The 17,128-nt window shown below is 41.2% G+C and overlaps 3 protein-coding genes and 5 non-coding genes across 8 annotated transcripts; 3 read left to right on the top strand and 5 right to left on the bottom strand.

Annotated features, from left to right (window-relative positions):
• Positions 1 to 2,305: 2,305 nt before the first annotated feature.
• On the bottom strand, positions 2,306 to 10,584 carry ttll1 (tubulin tyrosine ligase-like family, member 1). Its single transcript, XM_023408165.2, has 10 exons — positions 10,156 to 10,584; positions 9,878 to 10,001; positions 8,911 to 9,119; positions 8,601 to 8,781; positions 8,089 to 8,226; positions 7,769 to 7,877; positions 7,177 to 7,320; positions 6,500 to 6,586; positions 5,276 to 5,439; positions 2,306 to 2,579 (listed from the first exon to the last, which is right to left on the bottom strand). The coding sequence occupies exons 2-10, from the start codon at positions 9,988 to 9,990 to the stop codon at positions 2,450 to 2,452; spliced, it is 1,275 nt and encodes a 424-aa protein (XP_023263933.1). The 5' UTR covers positions 9,991 to 10,001; positions 10,156 to 10,584; the 3' UTR covers positions 2,306 to 2,449.
• Positions 2,817 to 2,903, top strand: trnay-gua (transfer RNA tyrosine (anticodon GUA)). Its single transcript is given in 2 exon segments — positions 2,817 to 2,853; positions 2,868 to 2,903. It is a non-coding gene; the product is annotated as a tRNA-Tyr (tRNA).
• On the top strand, positions 2,998 to 3,084 carry trnay-gua (transfer RNA tyrosine (anticodon GUA)). Its single transcript is given in 2 exon segments — positions 2,998 to 3,034; positions 3,049 to 3,084. It is a non-coding gene; the product is annotated as a tRNA-Tyr (tRNA).
• trnay-gua (transfer RNA tyrosine (anticodon GUA)) lies at positions 3,948 to 4,034 on the bottom strand. Its single transcript is given in 2 exon segments — positions 3,948 to 3,983; positions 3,998 to 4,034. It is a non-coding gene; the product is annotated as a tRNA-Tyr (tRNA).
• On the bottom strand, positions 4,420 to 4,506 carry trnay-gua (transfer RNA tyrosine (anticodon GUA)). The gene is given in 2 exon segments: positions 4,420 to 4,455; positions 4,470 to 4,506. It is a non-coding gene; the product is annotated as a tRNA-Tyr (tRNA).
• On the bottom strand, positions 5,040 to 5,126 carry trnay-gua (transfer RNA tyrosine (anticodon GUA)). The gene is given in 2 exon segments: positions 5,040 to 5,075; positions 5,090 to 5,126. It is a non-coding gene; the product is annotated as a tRNA-Tyr (tRNA).
• A 1,028-nt stretch (positions 10,585 to 11,612) lies between the features above and the next one.
• Positions 11,613 to 14,836, top strand: bik (BCL2 interacting killer). Its single transcript, XM_087174493.1, has 6 exons — positions 11,613 to 11,701; positions 11,789 to 11,817; positions 12,922 to 13,025; positions 13,238 to 13,390; positions 13,480 to 13,594; positions 14,184 to 14,836. Exons 3-6 carry the CDS (start codon positions 12,931 to 12,933, stop codon positions 14,298 to 14,300), a joined length of 480 nt encoding a protein of 159 aa, XP_087030619.1. The 5' UTR covers positions 11,613 to 11,701; positions 11,789 to 11,817; positions 12,922 to 12,930; the 3' UTR covers positions 14,301 to 14,836.
• A 13-nt stretch (positions 14,837 to 14,849) lies between these two features.
• Positions 14,850 to 17,050, bottom strand: mcat (malonyl CoA:ACP acyltransferase (mitochondrial)). Its single transcript, XM_023408163.2, has 5 exons — positions 16,438 to 17,050; positions 16,064 to 16,151; positions 15,734 to 15,951; positions 15,390 to 15,527; positions 14,850 to 15,272 (listed from the first exon to the last, which is right to left on the bottom strand). The coding sequence occupies exons 1-5, from the start codon at positions 16,885 to 16,887 to the stop codon at positions 15,000 to 15,002; spliced, it is 1,167 nt and encodes a 388-aa protein (XP_023263931.1). The 5' UTR covers positions 16,888 to 17,050; the 3' UTR covers positions 14,850 to 14,999.
• Between the last annotated feature and the right edge of the window lie 78 nt (positions 17,051 to 17,128).

Raw genomic sequence — 17,128 nt, forward strand, 5'->3', positions numbered from 1 at the left:
GACTTCAAAAATGCTGTAAATAAAAAACCTCTGCATGTATTTTAAAGGTCCAGTCCACTTTAATTTTTCCACTTATCCCCTGTTTTAAAATATAAACATTTGTGAAGGCAGCACCAATATGGATATTTTATTGAAAGGAAGACAAAAATTAAAATCAATTGAAAAAATGCATTTGTCATACACAGAAATGTCATTAATTCAAAGCTAAAAACATAGATGCTCTTCACGTCATGTATACAGCATAAGCTGCACAGTTTATAACCACAACAAAGAAAACCAGCAGTGGGAACCTCATGTCAACCCAGGTCTTTATTTGACATCTGTTCGATACTCTTCAGAATTCGATCCATCTCTCAGTGAATTTGCTCTCTATCACAGGAGGATGTGTGCGTCTCACTGACCAACAAAGACTCACACAGATCAGATAGCTTTGGCTGGAGATCACAGATAAACATGTGTATGATTTATTTGCATCGTCCAGCTGCTTTTCTATGTAGTAACCAGCTGCAGGACCAAGGAGGAAACAACAATGTGGTGGTGAGGCGGTGTCAAACTTTCAAGGTCAAGGAGCGGTGCCATGCAGAGACCGACTTTACTGCCGTGGTAACAGCGAGAACATAGGAGCAGAGGTCATTTACTTTTTGAAGGATTGACCTCTGATTAATCTACACTCCAGACAGATTAGATTCATCAAAGGCTATAGGGGCCTCTTGCTACAGTGAAGTGACAAGAAATGAAAAACCCTGACTCCACTGTTAGAGCAAATAAAGAGGCCTGTTACACAATCAGTGGAGAATTTTCCCTTTCTATGTTATTCCAAAGCAAATCAACAAACATTAGTCATACAAAAGCAGCATTTAATTCCACAAATGAGTTTACACAGCAGAATAGGCTTGAATGATACTGTCTCAGCATCAACACCGTACTGTATGCATTTGTAATATTCAAATAAGATAAGACATGTCAAAAAGGAAAAAATAAATTATATAAACTATTTTGCTGCGGGACAAAAAATGAAAACGTCCTCACTTCTAATTTTGATTACTAATGTTAAAGACAAATAATATAGTCCATCTGATTAATAATATAATTAAGATTGATTTTAATCACAATTTAGTTACAGCCTCTTTTTTTTTTTTTTTAGAACAAAGTGATTTATTAATCAATATGAACAAACACTTTATACTGGATTAAATCAAAGTGTCACGTTAAAGGGAAAACTGTCCTAATCCCTAATCCCTCCCTAGTCATTGCTTAAATTATAAATTCTACAGAAGTTAAATGCTTAATATTCATAGTGAGTGTGACTTAAATTACTGTATTTACCCAGAAGAAAAGAAAATATCACAATGACCCCCCGCAATACTGTTCAGCCCCACATTAGTGAATTAAAAAGGGGAATTTTTATCCATCATCGGTGGTTCAATATTTCAGTAACTGCAGGAAAGTTGGGAGATTATTGTTTTAAGTTAGATTTGAAAATGCACAGCAGATATGACGTCAGCGGTCCAACTCAAAATGCAACATGGGAAAAATCAGTTAAGTGAATAAAGTGATAAAGTGCAACAGCACTGAATATAGTCAATCTCAATGAAACCCCCCACGCATAAACATACTGATAATGAACGTATAAAAAACATCATATAATTCAATTTAAGGGCCATTATACATTTAGTTCTGTTACGTTAATCTATCTATCAACTGCCTATCAATAAATCACATCTTTATACCTTTTGTGTTCGTTAGATTTCTTGTTTCTGTCACTGTGTTTTTTCCATACCTCTTTGTTTCCATACAGTTCATCACACAGAGCTCCTGTGTGGTGGGTCAAGTTAAAATGTCAGTACTCAGTAATCATGCATAGTTCAGGTTTTTCATCCGTCTTGCTCGCCTTGGATTTTTTTTTTTTAATTTTGTAACAACTGTCTTTTCTTTTCGTATAACGGCCATTTTCCCCGTCTGTTGCTCCTAATGTGTCCCCAGCTGTCACAGGGCTCTCACAAGGTTTTCTTATATCAAAGGTTTGTTTGGGTCATTTTTCCTTGGCTATGTAAAGAGCCTGGTTGCTGTTGGTGGGAGAGTTCAAGTGACACTGGGCTTTGGGAGTAAACTTCATTTGACTTGACCCTCATATCAACATAATTTGTACATTTCTGGTTACACATTCATACAAACAGCCACAAACTCCAGCCTTTAAACTCTCCAGATATGACCCCATTGTTGACTTCTCTCCCCTTCAGCAGCAGGGTTATTGCCCCCACGTGCCTCAGTCAGTGAAATGTGGAGAGAGAGAAAGAGAGAGAGAAAGAGAGAGAGAGCAGTCCTCCGTTGGATAGTTGGGCTAAAAAAAAAAGTCTGGGTGGTCCTTCTTTTTTTTTTTATCCCCATGTGCCCCACTGTTGGACCCTGTAATATTGTACAGGAAGTCATAAGAGTCAGCAATATCACCTCACTTCCAGGTGGCGGCAACGGGACGAACGCCTGCACTTCCCTTGGAGCCCTTTGACCCCAGCGACTGACCTGAGCGGCTTCGCAGGTCACGCTCGGCATTCTCGCTCTGCGCCTGCTCCTCGTCGTACCTTGTGACACAGAGAAGCACTTAGAGTCAGTGGAGGGTGTAGTAAAGAGAAACATATGAGCGAGTTCCTGTTGCCCCCTCTGCTCGCTGTTACACGGAACAAAAAGGGGATTAACTCACACAATAAGCACTAAGCACACATTATGCCCACAACAATGGGGCTCATGCTGAAAGGACCCCAGCATACATTGTGCAAAGTATCCTTTAAATTGGCGGTCTGCCGCTCCAGAACACTACCCCTTCGATAGCTCAGTTGGTAGAGCGGAGGACTGTAGTGGAATTACCAGGCATCCTTAGGTCGCTGGTTCAAATCCGGCTCGAAGGAGTGATGTTTTAGCTATGCTACTATGCTAACTGGTTTGTTCACCATGGGTTAAAGTGTGACCGACCAGTCACAGGTTTGCAGTGATTGTCTCACACCTTCGATAGCTCAGTTGGTAGAGCGGAGGACTGTAGTGGAAATACCAGGCATCCTTAGGTCGCTGGTTCAAATCCGGCTCGAAGGAGTGATTTTTAATTGTGTTAATGTTGCAGCAGTTACAAACAAATTCAGGGCACTTTCATAAGACGCAGCTTCCTCCAGACTTGTGAAAGAACTACTGTATGTGTGGAAATGGTGACTGCATGAGTTCAGTACCTGTTTGTGACATCTCAACACAGCAGCATAATGACAGACAACAAGGAAAAATAACTTCTACCAAACTTTGGACTGACTAGCTGAAAGAAATATTGTATAAAAATGTTTTCCTAACAAATATTTTATAAGAAAACCAACTTTTTAAAGACCCTTATCAGATAATTTCCTGAGGTTTTCTGACTGAACAGGCACATGTTGCTTAGGAAAGAGTCCAGGCAGAAGGGCTGATCCTTTTGTGCTAAACAGATGTTGAGCAGTTTGTTTTAACAGATGCTGCTTTTTCAAACTGGATTTATGCAGTGAGTCATGGATCTGTGCCACTGCCACAACAGACCTCCTCTGCTTCAACCGAGCCAAACATAACCGACATGTTTTCCACCCTCAGCAGCTATCGTTTTTGGTACTGTGCTCTTCACAACACTCAGTGCTCGTCTTTTTGCCTCCATTCATTTAAAGTTTTTCTTAAAGGCAGACTTGAACCAGAGACCTAAGGGTTGGCAGGTAAGAGTATAAAAGTCACTAGTGGGACCTACTGTGTTAACCAGCCAATAGCTGTAACCTAACAAATCACAACATTGTGGGATATGTTTATGTTAATTAGAGTTTAGTTTTGATGTGTCATTAGAATTGCTTTTGCATGGTTTCAGCTGGTGTATGTTGAACCATGTGCTGAACTACAAACTGAACTGGTTTATGTGTGGCTAACCATCAAGTGTCTCAGTTAAAAGCTACTCCTTCGAGCCGGATTTGAACCAGCGACCTAAGGATGCCTGGTATGTCCACTACAGTCCTCCGCTCTACCAACTGAGCTATCGAAGGGAGCGAGAATGACATATCACAAACCATTTACGACAGGGTCACACTAACACCCAATGGTGGACACAAAAGTGGGGGGAGTACTCTTTGAGATATTTCACTAAAGTGGTGGACCAGCTGACGTTTCCCTCCCTGGAGTCATGCTGCTAACAAAGCTAAACCAACTCTCCTTAGACACAAACTGTATTTACCTGTTGTCCATCAGAATCTGTTGTAGAGTAACGTAACAAACAATGTCATAATGTTCACAAAAGCTGCTCCATGAAACTGCAGCCAAACGAGGAAAGTAGCAACAGTAATGAGTTAATAACTTTAGTTAGGAAGCTTTACAAATACAGAAGGAGAAGGCAAACACATTCAGGTTCCACAGCACACAGTCAAAAGCAACTCCTTCGAGCCGGATTTGAACCAGCGACCTAAGGATGCCTGGTATGTCCACTACAGTCCTCCGCTCTACCAACTGAGCTATCGAAGGGATGTGTGCCACACGAGCAGATGACTGCTAGGATCTGTCTGTGTGCAGCTTTAGCACAGACGACTGCAGATGAATACAAACAGTGCATCAACTGGATCTTTGTGGAGTGTGAGCACTGGTGTTTAGTGGAACATACATAGGAAAAAGCAACACAAGCTCATATTACATCTGTCTACAGGGACACTGATGATTTTTTTTCATGATATAAATCTAGATTAAGATTAAAGCATTGGAATTAAAAAGATCTGTGGCAGTATTTTCATGAATCTTATGGAGCAGCAATAAACAATAAAGTGTAAAGTCTCAATTCTTCTGTGAATATAATGAACAAAAAAAGTTTCTGAATATAACTGCCTCTCATGTGCTTCTCTTACAATCTAACAAACAGCATCATGATAAAGTTTTCACAATGTTGAAGAGAAACCAGTGACCCAAGACAGTTACTCCGAGTTCTGGTTAATAAGTTACAGTTAAAACCATAAACCTGCTCAGTCACATGGTCTCCTCTGTTTCACTACACAGTTAAAAGTTACTCCTTCGAGCCGGATTTGAACCAGCGACCTAAGGATGTCTATTATTACCTCTACAGTCCTCCGCTCTACCAACTGAGCTATCGAAGGGGCCTGGAGGTTGCAAGGGATACAAGACACCCAGAGCTTAGTCACTGTAACAGACAAACTTTCACTTTTCACTAGGGTGATATTTTTAGCTCCTCGCTTCCTTGACTCAGTGTGTCTGAATGTGACTGGTAGATTTCAGTGTCACTCACAGAACTTGATAGTTGCCCAGGGCCTCTCGGGGTGGGCTGCGATTCCAGCGGCAGTCTGGGATGTCCCCGTTGGGTGTGACAATGTTGAGGGTGTCGTTGATGAGGTTGTACTTCAGGATGCGGTCGTTGGCCGTGCTGGAGGTCAGCGAGGGGGAGGCATTGACCTGAGGAGCACAGAGAGACAAAGAAACATGACATTTACATTTGAAAAGAAGGTGTTTTGCATGGAAACACGTGGAGATCCAGTTTAAAGTACTGTGTGATCTAGACAGACATGAGCACATTGTTTAATTTCCTCCCATCCCCCATAGGGGCTCTCATCAGGCAGGAAATGTAGCTGCTAATGTGCAATAAGAGCTGGGCCCATAAACACACATTCAAAGAAGAACTCTAGATACACACTGGAAAACTTACATGGCTGCCAAAGGAGAGATGAAGCAATTATTCTGATATCAAAACACACACACTTCCTTGAATTATTAAAACAAACACACACTTCTATTGTTATGCATTACCTTTTATGAGAGTTGGCATCCATACATGCCTTCCTAACTACTGTAAGGTCAAACCAAAACAGAGCAAGTAGCAGGAGTAATGAATAAAAGATTTGTGGCACAGGTTTTATTGGTCTGTCACTGAGGAGCATTAATGCCCTACAACCAACTTGGTGTCGACTGAAATAGATCAGATTGGTGTCTTTGAACAGAAATAGTTGAGACCTAACCTGGAAACCCAGCAATTCATTGTATGGCTGTCAAAAGGAGCGCAGAAAAAGATGACAGCTACATAACAAGAACAATATTCAGATTGTAAAAGAAACACAATCCAACGATGACAAAGGCGCCCTATTTTAAGATAAACTCCAGCCAGCAAATAGCCTGTATCAGCCTGTATTACTTGGTACATGCTCAGTTTTCCCTGTATTTTCAGCTGGAATAAAACGCAGAATGGGTCAGCATACATCTGAACACAGAGAGACTCACGTCCAATTATACACACACAAAGTTCAACCTCGAGGGCATTTAAAGTTGCTCAACAACCAAAGGAAAAGTATGTGGAGTAACTGTGAACGCATGTAAAGTGTGTCTTCAGGAACTAGGCAAAGAAAAACATGTTTTTTATACAGCATAGTTTATTGTTTAGTCGATAAAATCAATTAAATTCCTTTTATGTGAGTTTGTAGGTGTGTTTGTGCGTAATAGCTCCTCCTGTTACATTACTCACCTCGATAAGCCACGGCTTCAGCTTGTCATCAATGATGATGTCATACCCGTAACATTCAAAACAGTGCTTGTCGTTGTTCATCACAGGCTGGGAGACATAAGGAAGAGGAATTGACCAGTTAGTGATTGAAATACGTTGGGAACTTTTGAATGTATCAGAGTAAGTCAGCTGGGAAGGATGTTAGCAAATAGCAAAGTAAAAATACACCAGTGGACGTGGCTATTAGCACACAGCAGCATGTGTATAGAGGCCTTATAGGGGAAGTGCATCAGATCGCTAAGTAGAAAAAGGAAGCGTACATTAAGTTGAGTGCACTGCTGTTCTTAAAACAAAAAGACATCACTACATTGAGGTAACTTTACAACTGTCTGTTTAAAAGTGTTAGACTGCTGCAGTCATTAAAGGTCTCACACTTTTAACACCATCCCCCAGCAGGAACAACAGTGTGGTTTAATGTACATTTTAAGTTAACACCATTGTTTCAAGCTGTTGTTTTGCATATACATGGTTTTCATAGGATAAAACCTTATCTAAATACGTAACTTTGAAGATACACAACATATCCAGTGCGTTTAAGTCTCATAATTTGTTTTAAACTTCTTAAAATTCTTGTATTTTTTATGATGTCAATCAGCGTGTAAGAGTGACTGTCACATACTTTGGACATGTCTACTCACAGCCACAGCTTTCAGGGACTGCACCACAATCCAGTGGATCTGGTCAAACAGTCGGCTGGTCACCTCCTTTCCTCTGGTGCTCTCTAGGTACAAACGGAGGTTACTGACCGTCCACTTGCCTCCATGAACGTGGTTGTAGTCATCCTGCGTTAAAGGCACACACTCTAACTAGGTACTGGAATTGTTTCTTTTTTGTTCTGGTGCAAAAAGATGTACAGATTGACTTTGAGAAGGATATATTGATACCTGAAATTCATCGGTCAGTGTCTTTGGATCTAGTCAGCAGATGTTATATATATTTTGTGAAACTGTATATTTAGCCTGATACAATTTAAAGGTGCAGTCCACCAATTTTACACAACTTTTGACCCAACCCCTACAGAATAAAAGTCAGGATGTTGAAGCCTCTGCTGCTTCATGAGACCCTGTATGGAAGTGCACTACTCAACTGGTGGAATACCCCTTTAACATCCGATATTAACACTGATTTAAAACATTAAATTCTAACAGTTGTGCACTTTTTATACTTTAAGAAATATTCTGTGCACACTATGTGGCCCTACTAGCCAGAGCAGACATGATACAGACTTACCCCATGTTTTTGGATGGCAACATTGGTGAGATGAACAAACATGTTGTCCAGTTCACTTGTACTGGGTGTGTACTTCACTGTGCAGAACCGACAGAAGCCCAGTTTGTACCTGAGAGTCGAACACCAGAGAGAGCTCACATAAACAACTTTGATAAGATCAGTAACAGTCGTACTGACTGTGATTAAGATTTTAAAGAATATTCTAACACACTGCTATCACTAATTCATTACCAAAACCTTCCCCTGGTGAATAATTACAGACAAATCAGGTTAATGGTTCAACTACAGCCGAATTCTATGCTTTAATAAGAAAGGCTTACATGTAGCATTTCAGAGGCCGATAGGTGGTCACCAAGACATAAAGCCGCAGGTCAAACTTCTTCCCTCCTATCAGCAGAGGATTGTCAATGTACAGGGAGATGACATATGCTTCCTTACCACTAGAGGCTGCTACAAACCTGGGGGCAAAAAAGCAAGATACCAAACATCAGCAAAACCACAACCAAGCTGATGTGTTAAAAGAAAGATCATTACCAGTTTTGGATGTTTACCTGGAAATCAAATGCTTAAAGAGAAGATTACACTGTTTTTTTCTGTGCATATAACTTCAAAGTGTTAGGCTTCCTCCTCACATTGGGTCATTTACTGAGAAGTGATCATTAACCAATGCTGGCATTACTTCACCAAACGAGTAGAGAATAGAGAATGGAGAAACAATAGGTACTTTGTGGTTTGTTTTTCCATAAAATTGAAAGAAAAAAGAGGAAATACAAAAAACACACCTACATACAGCAACCTCACAGGAAGGATTCAGTGGCGGTGGTTAACTCACGTGGAGGTGCGGCTGTCTCTGGACCACTTTTTGATCTGGGACAGTTTGTTGATGAGGAAGATGCCTTTGCCCTGGGCCTTCCCGCAGGGCTTCATGATCCAGGTGCTGGACGGATTCTTACGAAACTCCTCCACAAACAAATTATAATCAGCCGGGAGCATGAACGTCACAGGGACAAAATCTGCACAAAAGATGGAGGAAACAGAAAAACATAATCAACTTTTTCCTCTATGAGAGGAAAAGGAAAGGAGGCAGATAAATATCTTTGCATTTCTACACTCATCCCTCTCCGTAGTGCTCTGATAGATACCTAGATAAATGTATTTCCCGTTCTCATCCTTCTCTGCCAGCGGACTTCCTTCCTTCTCCAGCTCCTTGCGGTAGCGTTTAATGTTCTTGATCATCAGGTCCTTCCTGGTCAGCTCATAGTGGTTGGGGAAGTGGTTAACCATCTGTTCATCTGACAGGCGGTAGCCGGTGTCCACACTGAACACATTCCTGATGGTCTGGACGCTCATCCTGCACATAGCACAAATATTATGACACTCTGGAACCTAGAAATTAGCTTGATATAATTATCACTCATTAATTGGCATAGGCAGGATAATCATGCACCCTACTTCTCCTTCACTGCATTTCAGAGGCATATATTGCACTTTTCACTCCACTGCTGTTGTTACTGGGTACTTTTCAAATGAACATTTTACATAAAAAGATAAGATTAAACCAGGGGTTTCCAACCTTTTTGACTTGTGTCACCTTATAAAAAACAAAAGTCTAGTCAAAGCCCCTTGTAACGTTTCAGATGTTAACCAAATGTAAGATTATCCAATATTTCACAAAAAATTAGCAAAGGTTAGAACAAATTGATAAATATATGTGAAGCAAAACTTTGTTTTTTCTTCTTTTCTCTCCTATTAACCATCTCACGACCCCTCAGATTGGTCTTGTGACATTTGGGAAGTGGCCTGAATCCTAGTTTGGGAACCACTGTGCTAAACTACCTGACTATATACTATATAAAGTAGTTGAAACTGGTACCTTCTCACCTCACACCAGTATTAACAACCTATCAGTATAATATAATGTAATAAAAATGTATCGCAGGGGCCATTCAACCTTACATTCACAATGTGATAGTTCTAAATAAGCATAGAATGTGAGTACTTCTACCACCATTGCCTTCATATAAAATATATATACACATGTATAAGGTGCTTGCATGAAATAGTGTCTAAGGACTACAAGTGCAGGTGTAATGTAGATGGGAAACCTACCAGTAGAAATTCCAGTCTTCGTTTTCTGTGACTTGAATCCATTCCCTTTTCTCAAAGTTGTTGATGAGCACTGATTTTTCAATATCTGTCACCCACTTCACCTTACCGGCCATGGTGCCTCCCACTAGGGTGGAGCACAGTACAACAGGTAAAAGCAGATAAACAAGCTGACAGCACTACGGATAGAAAAATGCAGGGTAAGAAGAAGGGAAATGCATGCTGTAACGGTGCACCGGTGCATTTCGCATTGCCCCTGTGGTTTCTATCCAGTCACCTACCTGCAAATCAATGTCAGGAAACAGCCAGTCATCAGCATCAGCTAGCCGGGCTGGCTCAGTTGTTAGCAGGCTGCTGCTGAATCCTCCCCGGACTGCTGCAGAGGCTGGGCGGACATCACCCAGTCAGTGATGCAATCTCATCAGACGGTCGTTAGCTGAGCTCCAAGCCAAGCACAGCGGCAGGGCGGTTTGTTAGCATCGCCGTTAGCAAACCATTTCTCCCAGGTTAGCATTCTTTATTGCTAACAAGCTACATTTATTGATCCAGGCGTCGTGAAACCCGACTGTGACGCCAAGCCCACCACGGCCAAACTGCTCTTCACAATAAAAGTCTTTGTTATTAATTACATTCATGTATATATAGATAACAATATTATGCGATTTAATTTCAATTTTAAAGAAAATTTAATTTAAAAATGTGTAGAAAAAGAAACAATTACACGACACCGTTTAGGGCTTGGCTTTTCCGGGAAAATAACCTAGCAACGGGGGACGCAGTGATGTCATTGCAGGGTGTCGTTACCACAGTGTACCAGCAGGGGTCAGTGTTGGGCAGCCTGTGATATTTTTAATCATTACAAACACGTTGCATCCATGTGATGTCTGTTAAAACTGGTACTTACACCTTCTCTTGGATTTCTTACTGAATAATTAGATTTTGTTGCGTATACATTTTATTCATATATGTACATATTTTTTAGGACAGAAATTCCTTAAAAGTTTTTTCTTCACTGGTCTGGTTTAAGCTGCTTGAACAGGACCCTCCCTCTTAGTTAACTTATTCTCATTATGAATGTATGCTGTAAATGTATCAACAAAGTAAATTGTACTTGAATTTTGCACAATAAAAAAGCAAACAAAACAAAAACCACTGCATACATGTTTGCCATAACATCCAAAAGTTATATTGATTATTATGCACAAGAGATTATTCCACTGATAATCTTTTTAATAATCTTTTACTTTATCAGAACTTGTGTCTTATGGACAATACGGGTGACAGAACAAGGCAACTGCACTATTATTATAATGTATAAAATAATAGCACTTAGATGTCACTATTACATACTGAATAAGTTAAGATATAAATTATCAAAAATTAATGACTATATCTATAACACTAACACTGTATCTAACTATATTAAACAATGCAGATTAGCAAAATATCAGAAAAAAACACAAGACAGGGACAGTACAAAGAAAGATTAAATATATAATAATAAAAATAATATTGGTTAGGCATGCAAAAAGACTTTCCATATAAACTGAAAAAAAAGATTTATGCATATATTTTCACAAGGTTTGAAATGATTCTTTATTTATGCATATGACATTTTCCCAGCAGACAAAATGGATCATATAGCTCTCTATAGCCACTCTAAGATATAAAAAGTAGTATTCTGAAGTAATGTGAAAAGATACATTTATTTTCTAAAGCACAACTACTGTCGCCCCACCGTGGTCACTCCCGGCAGCAGCAGGTAAAGGCGTGGCCAATCACTTTTGTGGCAGTTACCTGAGAACAACAAGATTAAAGGACGCTGCTGTAAGTACAGGAAAACACATTGCGATGATTTCTTTACTTTATCATTTCCAACACATTTTAATTAAAATGTCTTTGTATTTATTACAGGGCGGCGTCCACTTTAATCTACACAAAAGGTAGGTTTTACTTTCCTTCTATTGTACAGGCACCTGTTTACTGTCAGGGCGGGAGCGTTCATTTTCGATTAATATCTTACATGATATTATTCCTAAAGAATAAAATACATTAGTTAATTAGAAATGTAGTTTTTCATTTTTTAATGAATTAATCTCTGCGGACTTAATGTGTAACTTAATATGTGTGATCGTCCAAACGACCTTTGTTTGCATTAGGTGAGGGATGATTTCATCTCTTTGTTATGACAACACGGAAAACTACTATTGACTATTACACGAGTTATACTCAACAACTGTCCTCTGAGTATCATTTTGCAGCCTTGGCTGTGATTATATTAATCATATTAAATTATATTAAGGTTCCCACATTTATGGCAATATTTTGATGGTATTTGATCTTTTTCTTTTAAATTGGCTTAAACTCCTTAAAATATTTCCTCAGGACCCATCATGATTTGTAAATACACAAACATTTAATGCCTCTAAGCAGATTCTTTGGAACCGGCGATGTGTTACTTCTTCTCGGAGAGGGTAAAAAGGCAGTTTGGTTGATTTGAGTTATGGAAATGGAGCATTTGCATTCAGGCACATGATTTCAGACACAACAGGAACTGGCATCAGGACAGGTGCACGTAGGAGGCAACAATAAACATTTGCAGGCTTGACTGTTATGGCAAAACAGAAAATAACAAGTCATATGTAAGTGTATAGTGAGAAAGGTAGATTAGATCTATAGTTTTCTGCATAAACTCGTCCTGAACTTCATGTCCATTTGGGAGCTGAAACACACTGCTGCAGTGTACAGTAGTAAGTGGACTACAACTGTTGGACTTAATCCAACAGATGATGTCATCTCAAACCTAGGAGAGCCTGTTTTATCTACCTGGATATTCTTCCCGGTAACACAGCCACCACCTATCCTGGTAACCTGACCCAGTATTTACACAGCCTGTTTATGACCGTTGGGAGTCAAGCAAGGATAACACACAGACACTGTCAAACCACAGAGCCATTATCTGTCCTGCACAACTAATGAAGCTCAAGGTACTTTTATCTCACATGTACTAATATGAATAATTTACATATTGATGGGTCTCTTTTCAGAAAACAAAGATGGTGGAACAAACAAGACAGCCGAGTCGTGTCGTCTCTCTCCAGGCTGGACCTGGCGAGGTGGACGCTGGCACCCTGTTTGACATTAACCTCAGGTACAGCACTGGCCCTTCGCCACACTAGAGGGACTGTTAATAACAACGACACACAGTTCAGACAGACGGAGCCTCAGGACACAGACCATGTGGGATCAGTTGTACCAAAAACAAACACTAACAAAAAAAAAAAAAAATTGTGACATAATGTGACAAATCCAACTGGAAAAATCTAAGTAACTGAACAAAATCTCTGCTTGTTCTCTCTTCAGAATCAATGACAGGACTACCCGTGCTTTTGCCCGCCAATTGGCTGTAATTGGAGACCAGCTGGACCGGGAGTGGACCAGCCGACAGCCAAACTGGCTACCAACTCCTCTACACATGCTAAGACCTGCTCAGGCACTGACCAGGACCATCTATCGGTAAAAAAAAATAAATTCATCCATTTCATGTTATTTCACTCATCAGATCTTTATGTGACTGGCTGTAACCTGGTGTTGCTCTGTCCCAGGGACATCCACAGCCAGTTTTGGGGCTTCCAGGGTCTGTCTGCTGCAGTGAAGGCCTGGATAGCGAGCACTGCGCCTGGGCAGGGCATCCTCAGAGCTGAAGCGTGGACAGCCTGGGTAACACTTGTTTTTATGTGACATTATACATGTCTCAACTGACCCTTCACTAAGCTGTTCCTCTCTCTGATATAGCAGCATCTTAGCACTGACGCAGCCGATGTGTCAGTGCCAAACAGGTCATCAGAATCAGAATCATGTGATTAGCTCATGTGCCCATTCTCTTTGGTTGTAAAGTTGGGTTACTCCTGGAGGTAGTAAGCTAGCCAGACATGCAAATGTTTGCAGCTTACATTAGAGCAGATAAACGCTCGGTTTAATCCTCACATTACTTACACATTTGCTCCTTTATTTTTATTTTTTGAAAGGTTAAAAAAGCAGAATCATCCAAATGCTTAAGAAGCTGATTATCACTCTGATTAAATTCCTGTGCGCCCTGTTTCAGCAAGTGGAGACATCCAAAGCTTGACAGACCTGCTATGCTTAGTTATTATTGCGAAGCTATGATGAAGACGTCATAATTTATATGCGGGCAAAATAATCTTTCCCTGTGTGCAAAATGTCCCACTGCTCAGATCTGAGACACAGATAAGATGTGTTAATGTTGGACATGCAGTTCAAGTTTGACTCACTGCGCTTCTTTTCACAGGTGTCCAATTTTAAAGTGAAAACCTGCACTGGCTGGACCAGAGGAGCCCTCGTGACTGTGGCTCTGGTGGCTGCATTGACCCTCTTCGGTGCACTATGGAAAGAATGGAAAGCCTAAAGGGCCATAAGCAGGTCTTTTTGGCCAATATACATTTGACAAAAAAAAAGAAAAAAAAAAAAAGTTTGCAAGCGAGTGACAATTATTGCTAACTGATTTATTTCTGCTGTTTACTTTGACTTCTCTTTTTATACTATTTTAATGAGTGGTATTGAAGCTGACACTGAAGACTGTGAACAAATTATTGGGCAAGTAAAAAAATATTCTTTAAAACTTATCAGGGCATGTGGATATAGTTTAAATCAGTTTTACACCATTGCCTGAGGAGTTGGCCAGCATATTGTAGCAGTGACATGCTGGTTCACAGTTGTCAAAAGCATGTCTCCATGACTGGACTGTTGCTGGCCTGCAGTCTTTTGTATCTTGATTAGTTTCTTACTGGTTTAAGAGGCCAACTTTTTTTTTTTTTTTTTTTTTTTTTTTTTTTACAGATGATATATAGCCTGGCTTAATGGAAAATGAAGGGAGCTGGACTTTCTGTAGCAGACTTGAAACTGCTTTTCATGTGACGCAAATAAAATTTTAAAATGGCAAAATGTTGCAGGCTCATTAATTAAAAAAAGTTTTATTTAATTATACAGTAACACACAAAGAAGACCTTAAGAAGCAACCACAGGAGCTTGCAGGTCTAACTGGTCTCGCTGGTCAGAATGTCTCCTGCTTGCTTGGTTTGTAATCAGAGTCCACACCTCTGCATTGTCAGTCTTCGTAAGTGGTGACTGGCACCTGTGTATACGTTTTGAAGGCCTTCCTGTTGCACATTTGAAGTGTTGAACCAAGCTGCTTCCCCGGGCCAACCTCGTAGGTGTGAGGGAACTTCTCTCCCTGCGTCCTCTCGTAGATCTCGTGCATCGTTTGCTCCCACTTCACGGGCGACACCAGCTGCTTCACCAGCTGTCTGCGCACGTGGCTCTCGTTCATGTAGCGTTTGCCATCGACATTGGAGTACACGTTGATCTCGGGACGCCGCACCTGAACAGGAGAGAAATCTAGGTGTTAGATGATGAGTGCAAAATCAGAATAATTTTTTTAATTAATAAAATAAAACACCATAAAGGCCTGATGTGGCTTAAAAACTGTTTGACTGACCTCCACCTGTCTGAGAACATCTCTGAGGGGTTCAGTAGCCGACGCCATCAGCTCGGTGTGAAAAGCTCCGCTGACCGGGAGAGGTTTGGTCCTCATGAACTCCAGACGCCTCGAGTTCTGCTTGAGGAAATCCAAAGCCTGGGAAGACAGAGAGAGAGAGAGAGATCTCACAGGAGAAGCCTGAGACTCAAAGAAAAATACCCTTCTTCATCATACGTTTGCACAGATATGCTTCACTGTGATGTAGATGAAGCAAAGATGTAACGTCCTGTCCCACCTTTAACTGGTGGTTACACCTGATGCGTTCATAGCTGTATTTTGAATTGAGCTTTTGTGCTGCAAACCTGTTGGTGTCCTGCGATGACCCTGCCGTCAGGGAACAGATAGTTGGCCACAGAGCACACCGGCTCCTCAATCCCCAGGCTCTTGCAGTGCTCTTTAGCTTGAACACAAGCGTATTTATACTGAGCCTGACGTCTCCCGATCACCGACAGCATCCCACTGGGAACCAGCTCTGATGCTTTCTGCATGGCCTCCGCACGCACCTTCACCACATACAGGGCTAGATAAGAAGGCACAGCAAGGGTAAATACGGCAGACTAACTAACATTGGTGTTTTTTTTCACTGAGCTCCAGCTTCGTCCTGCACAACACAGGAAACATGTCATGTTTACCTTCTGCAAAGTTCATGGCACCAGAAAAGACCAGAGCAGCAAATTCTCCGACGCTGAAACCTGCAGCAGCAACACACGTCTCGATGGCCTGTGGACGAATGTAAAGAAAAAGAAGATAATGCCTCAGTAATAATAATATAATGTATTTATGCTTATATGGACAAGATGATTATAAAAAAAAACAGTGGATGCATCATAATAAAATATTATTTTATCATTTTACATAATTATCAGCTGCAGCTCTAATTAGACGAGTTTCCAGAGGCCATGAAGTGACAATACCTGAAACAATGACTTAAAACTCTAACTATTAGTTGATCAATAATTTCCTGTCAATCATTGCAAACTGATCGATTAATCGTTATCTGACGTACATTTGGGTTTTCTCGGTTCAGCCTCTCCACCGCAGCCAGTGAGGTGACGAACACCGCCGGCTGACAGTGGACCGTCTTCATCAGCTCCTCCTCGGGGCCCTCCAGGCACAGAGACAGCAGGTCGTACCCGAGGATCTTCTGGGCGACCCTGAACATGTCTTTGACGTTAGGGTACTTTAAAAGTCCTCTACACATGCCCACAAACTGGCTGCCCTGCCCGGGGAAGAGGAACACGGAGCGCTCGCTGGGGTCCTTTCGGCGCCTCCAGCGCCGTTCCTCCTCCGCGGCCGGCTCGCTGTCCCGGAGAAGAGCCGAGGTTTCAGCCGGAGGATGGTGAGCTGTATCCGGGGAGCCGCGCTGGCTGCTGGACAGTCTCCGGCTCAGAGAGACCAGAGACCTGACCTTCCCTCTGGAGGCTGCCGTCATGCTGACAGCCACTGAGGCCAACATGGTGCACTCCTCACTCCTCACCTAATGATGTCTGCACAGGTTAAAACAAACCCATAACACGACCGGATAAACTGCGATTAATTAGATATAAACTCAACAGACAGTTTCTCTACCACCTGCATGACACAGTGCAGGACGCCGCCATGATGTTTGAAGTAGGGAGTTATTTTGTTTTCTTTCCGGGTCATTTTTCTGCTCTTATTTACTTCAGCGCCACCTTCAGGGCAAAATGTGTCATTAT

Source organism: Seriola lalandi, unplaced genomic scaffold (assembly GCF_002814215.2).
Source record: "Seriola lalandi dorsalis isolate HSWRI2012SDOR001 ecotype SW California unplaced genomic scaffold, Sedor1 jcf7180002054357, whole genome shotgun sequence".
NCBI classification, from domain to species: domain Eukaryota; kingdom Metazoa; phylum Chordata; class Actinopteri; order Carangiformes; family Carangidae; genus Seriola; species Seriola lalandi.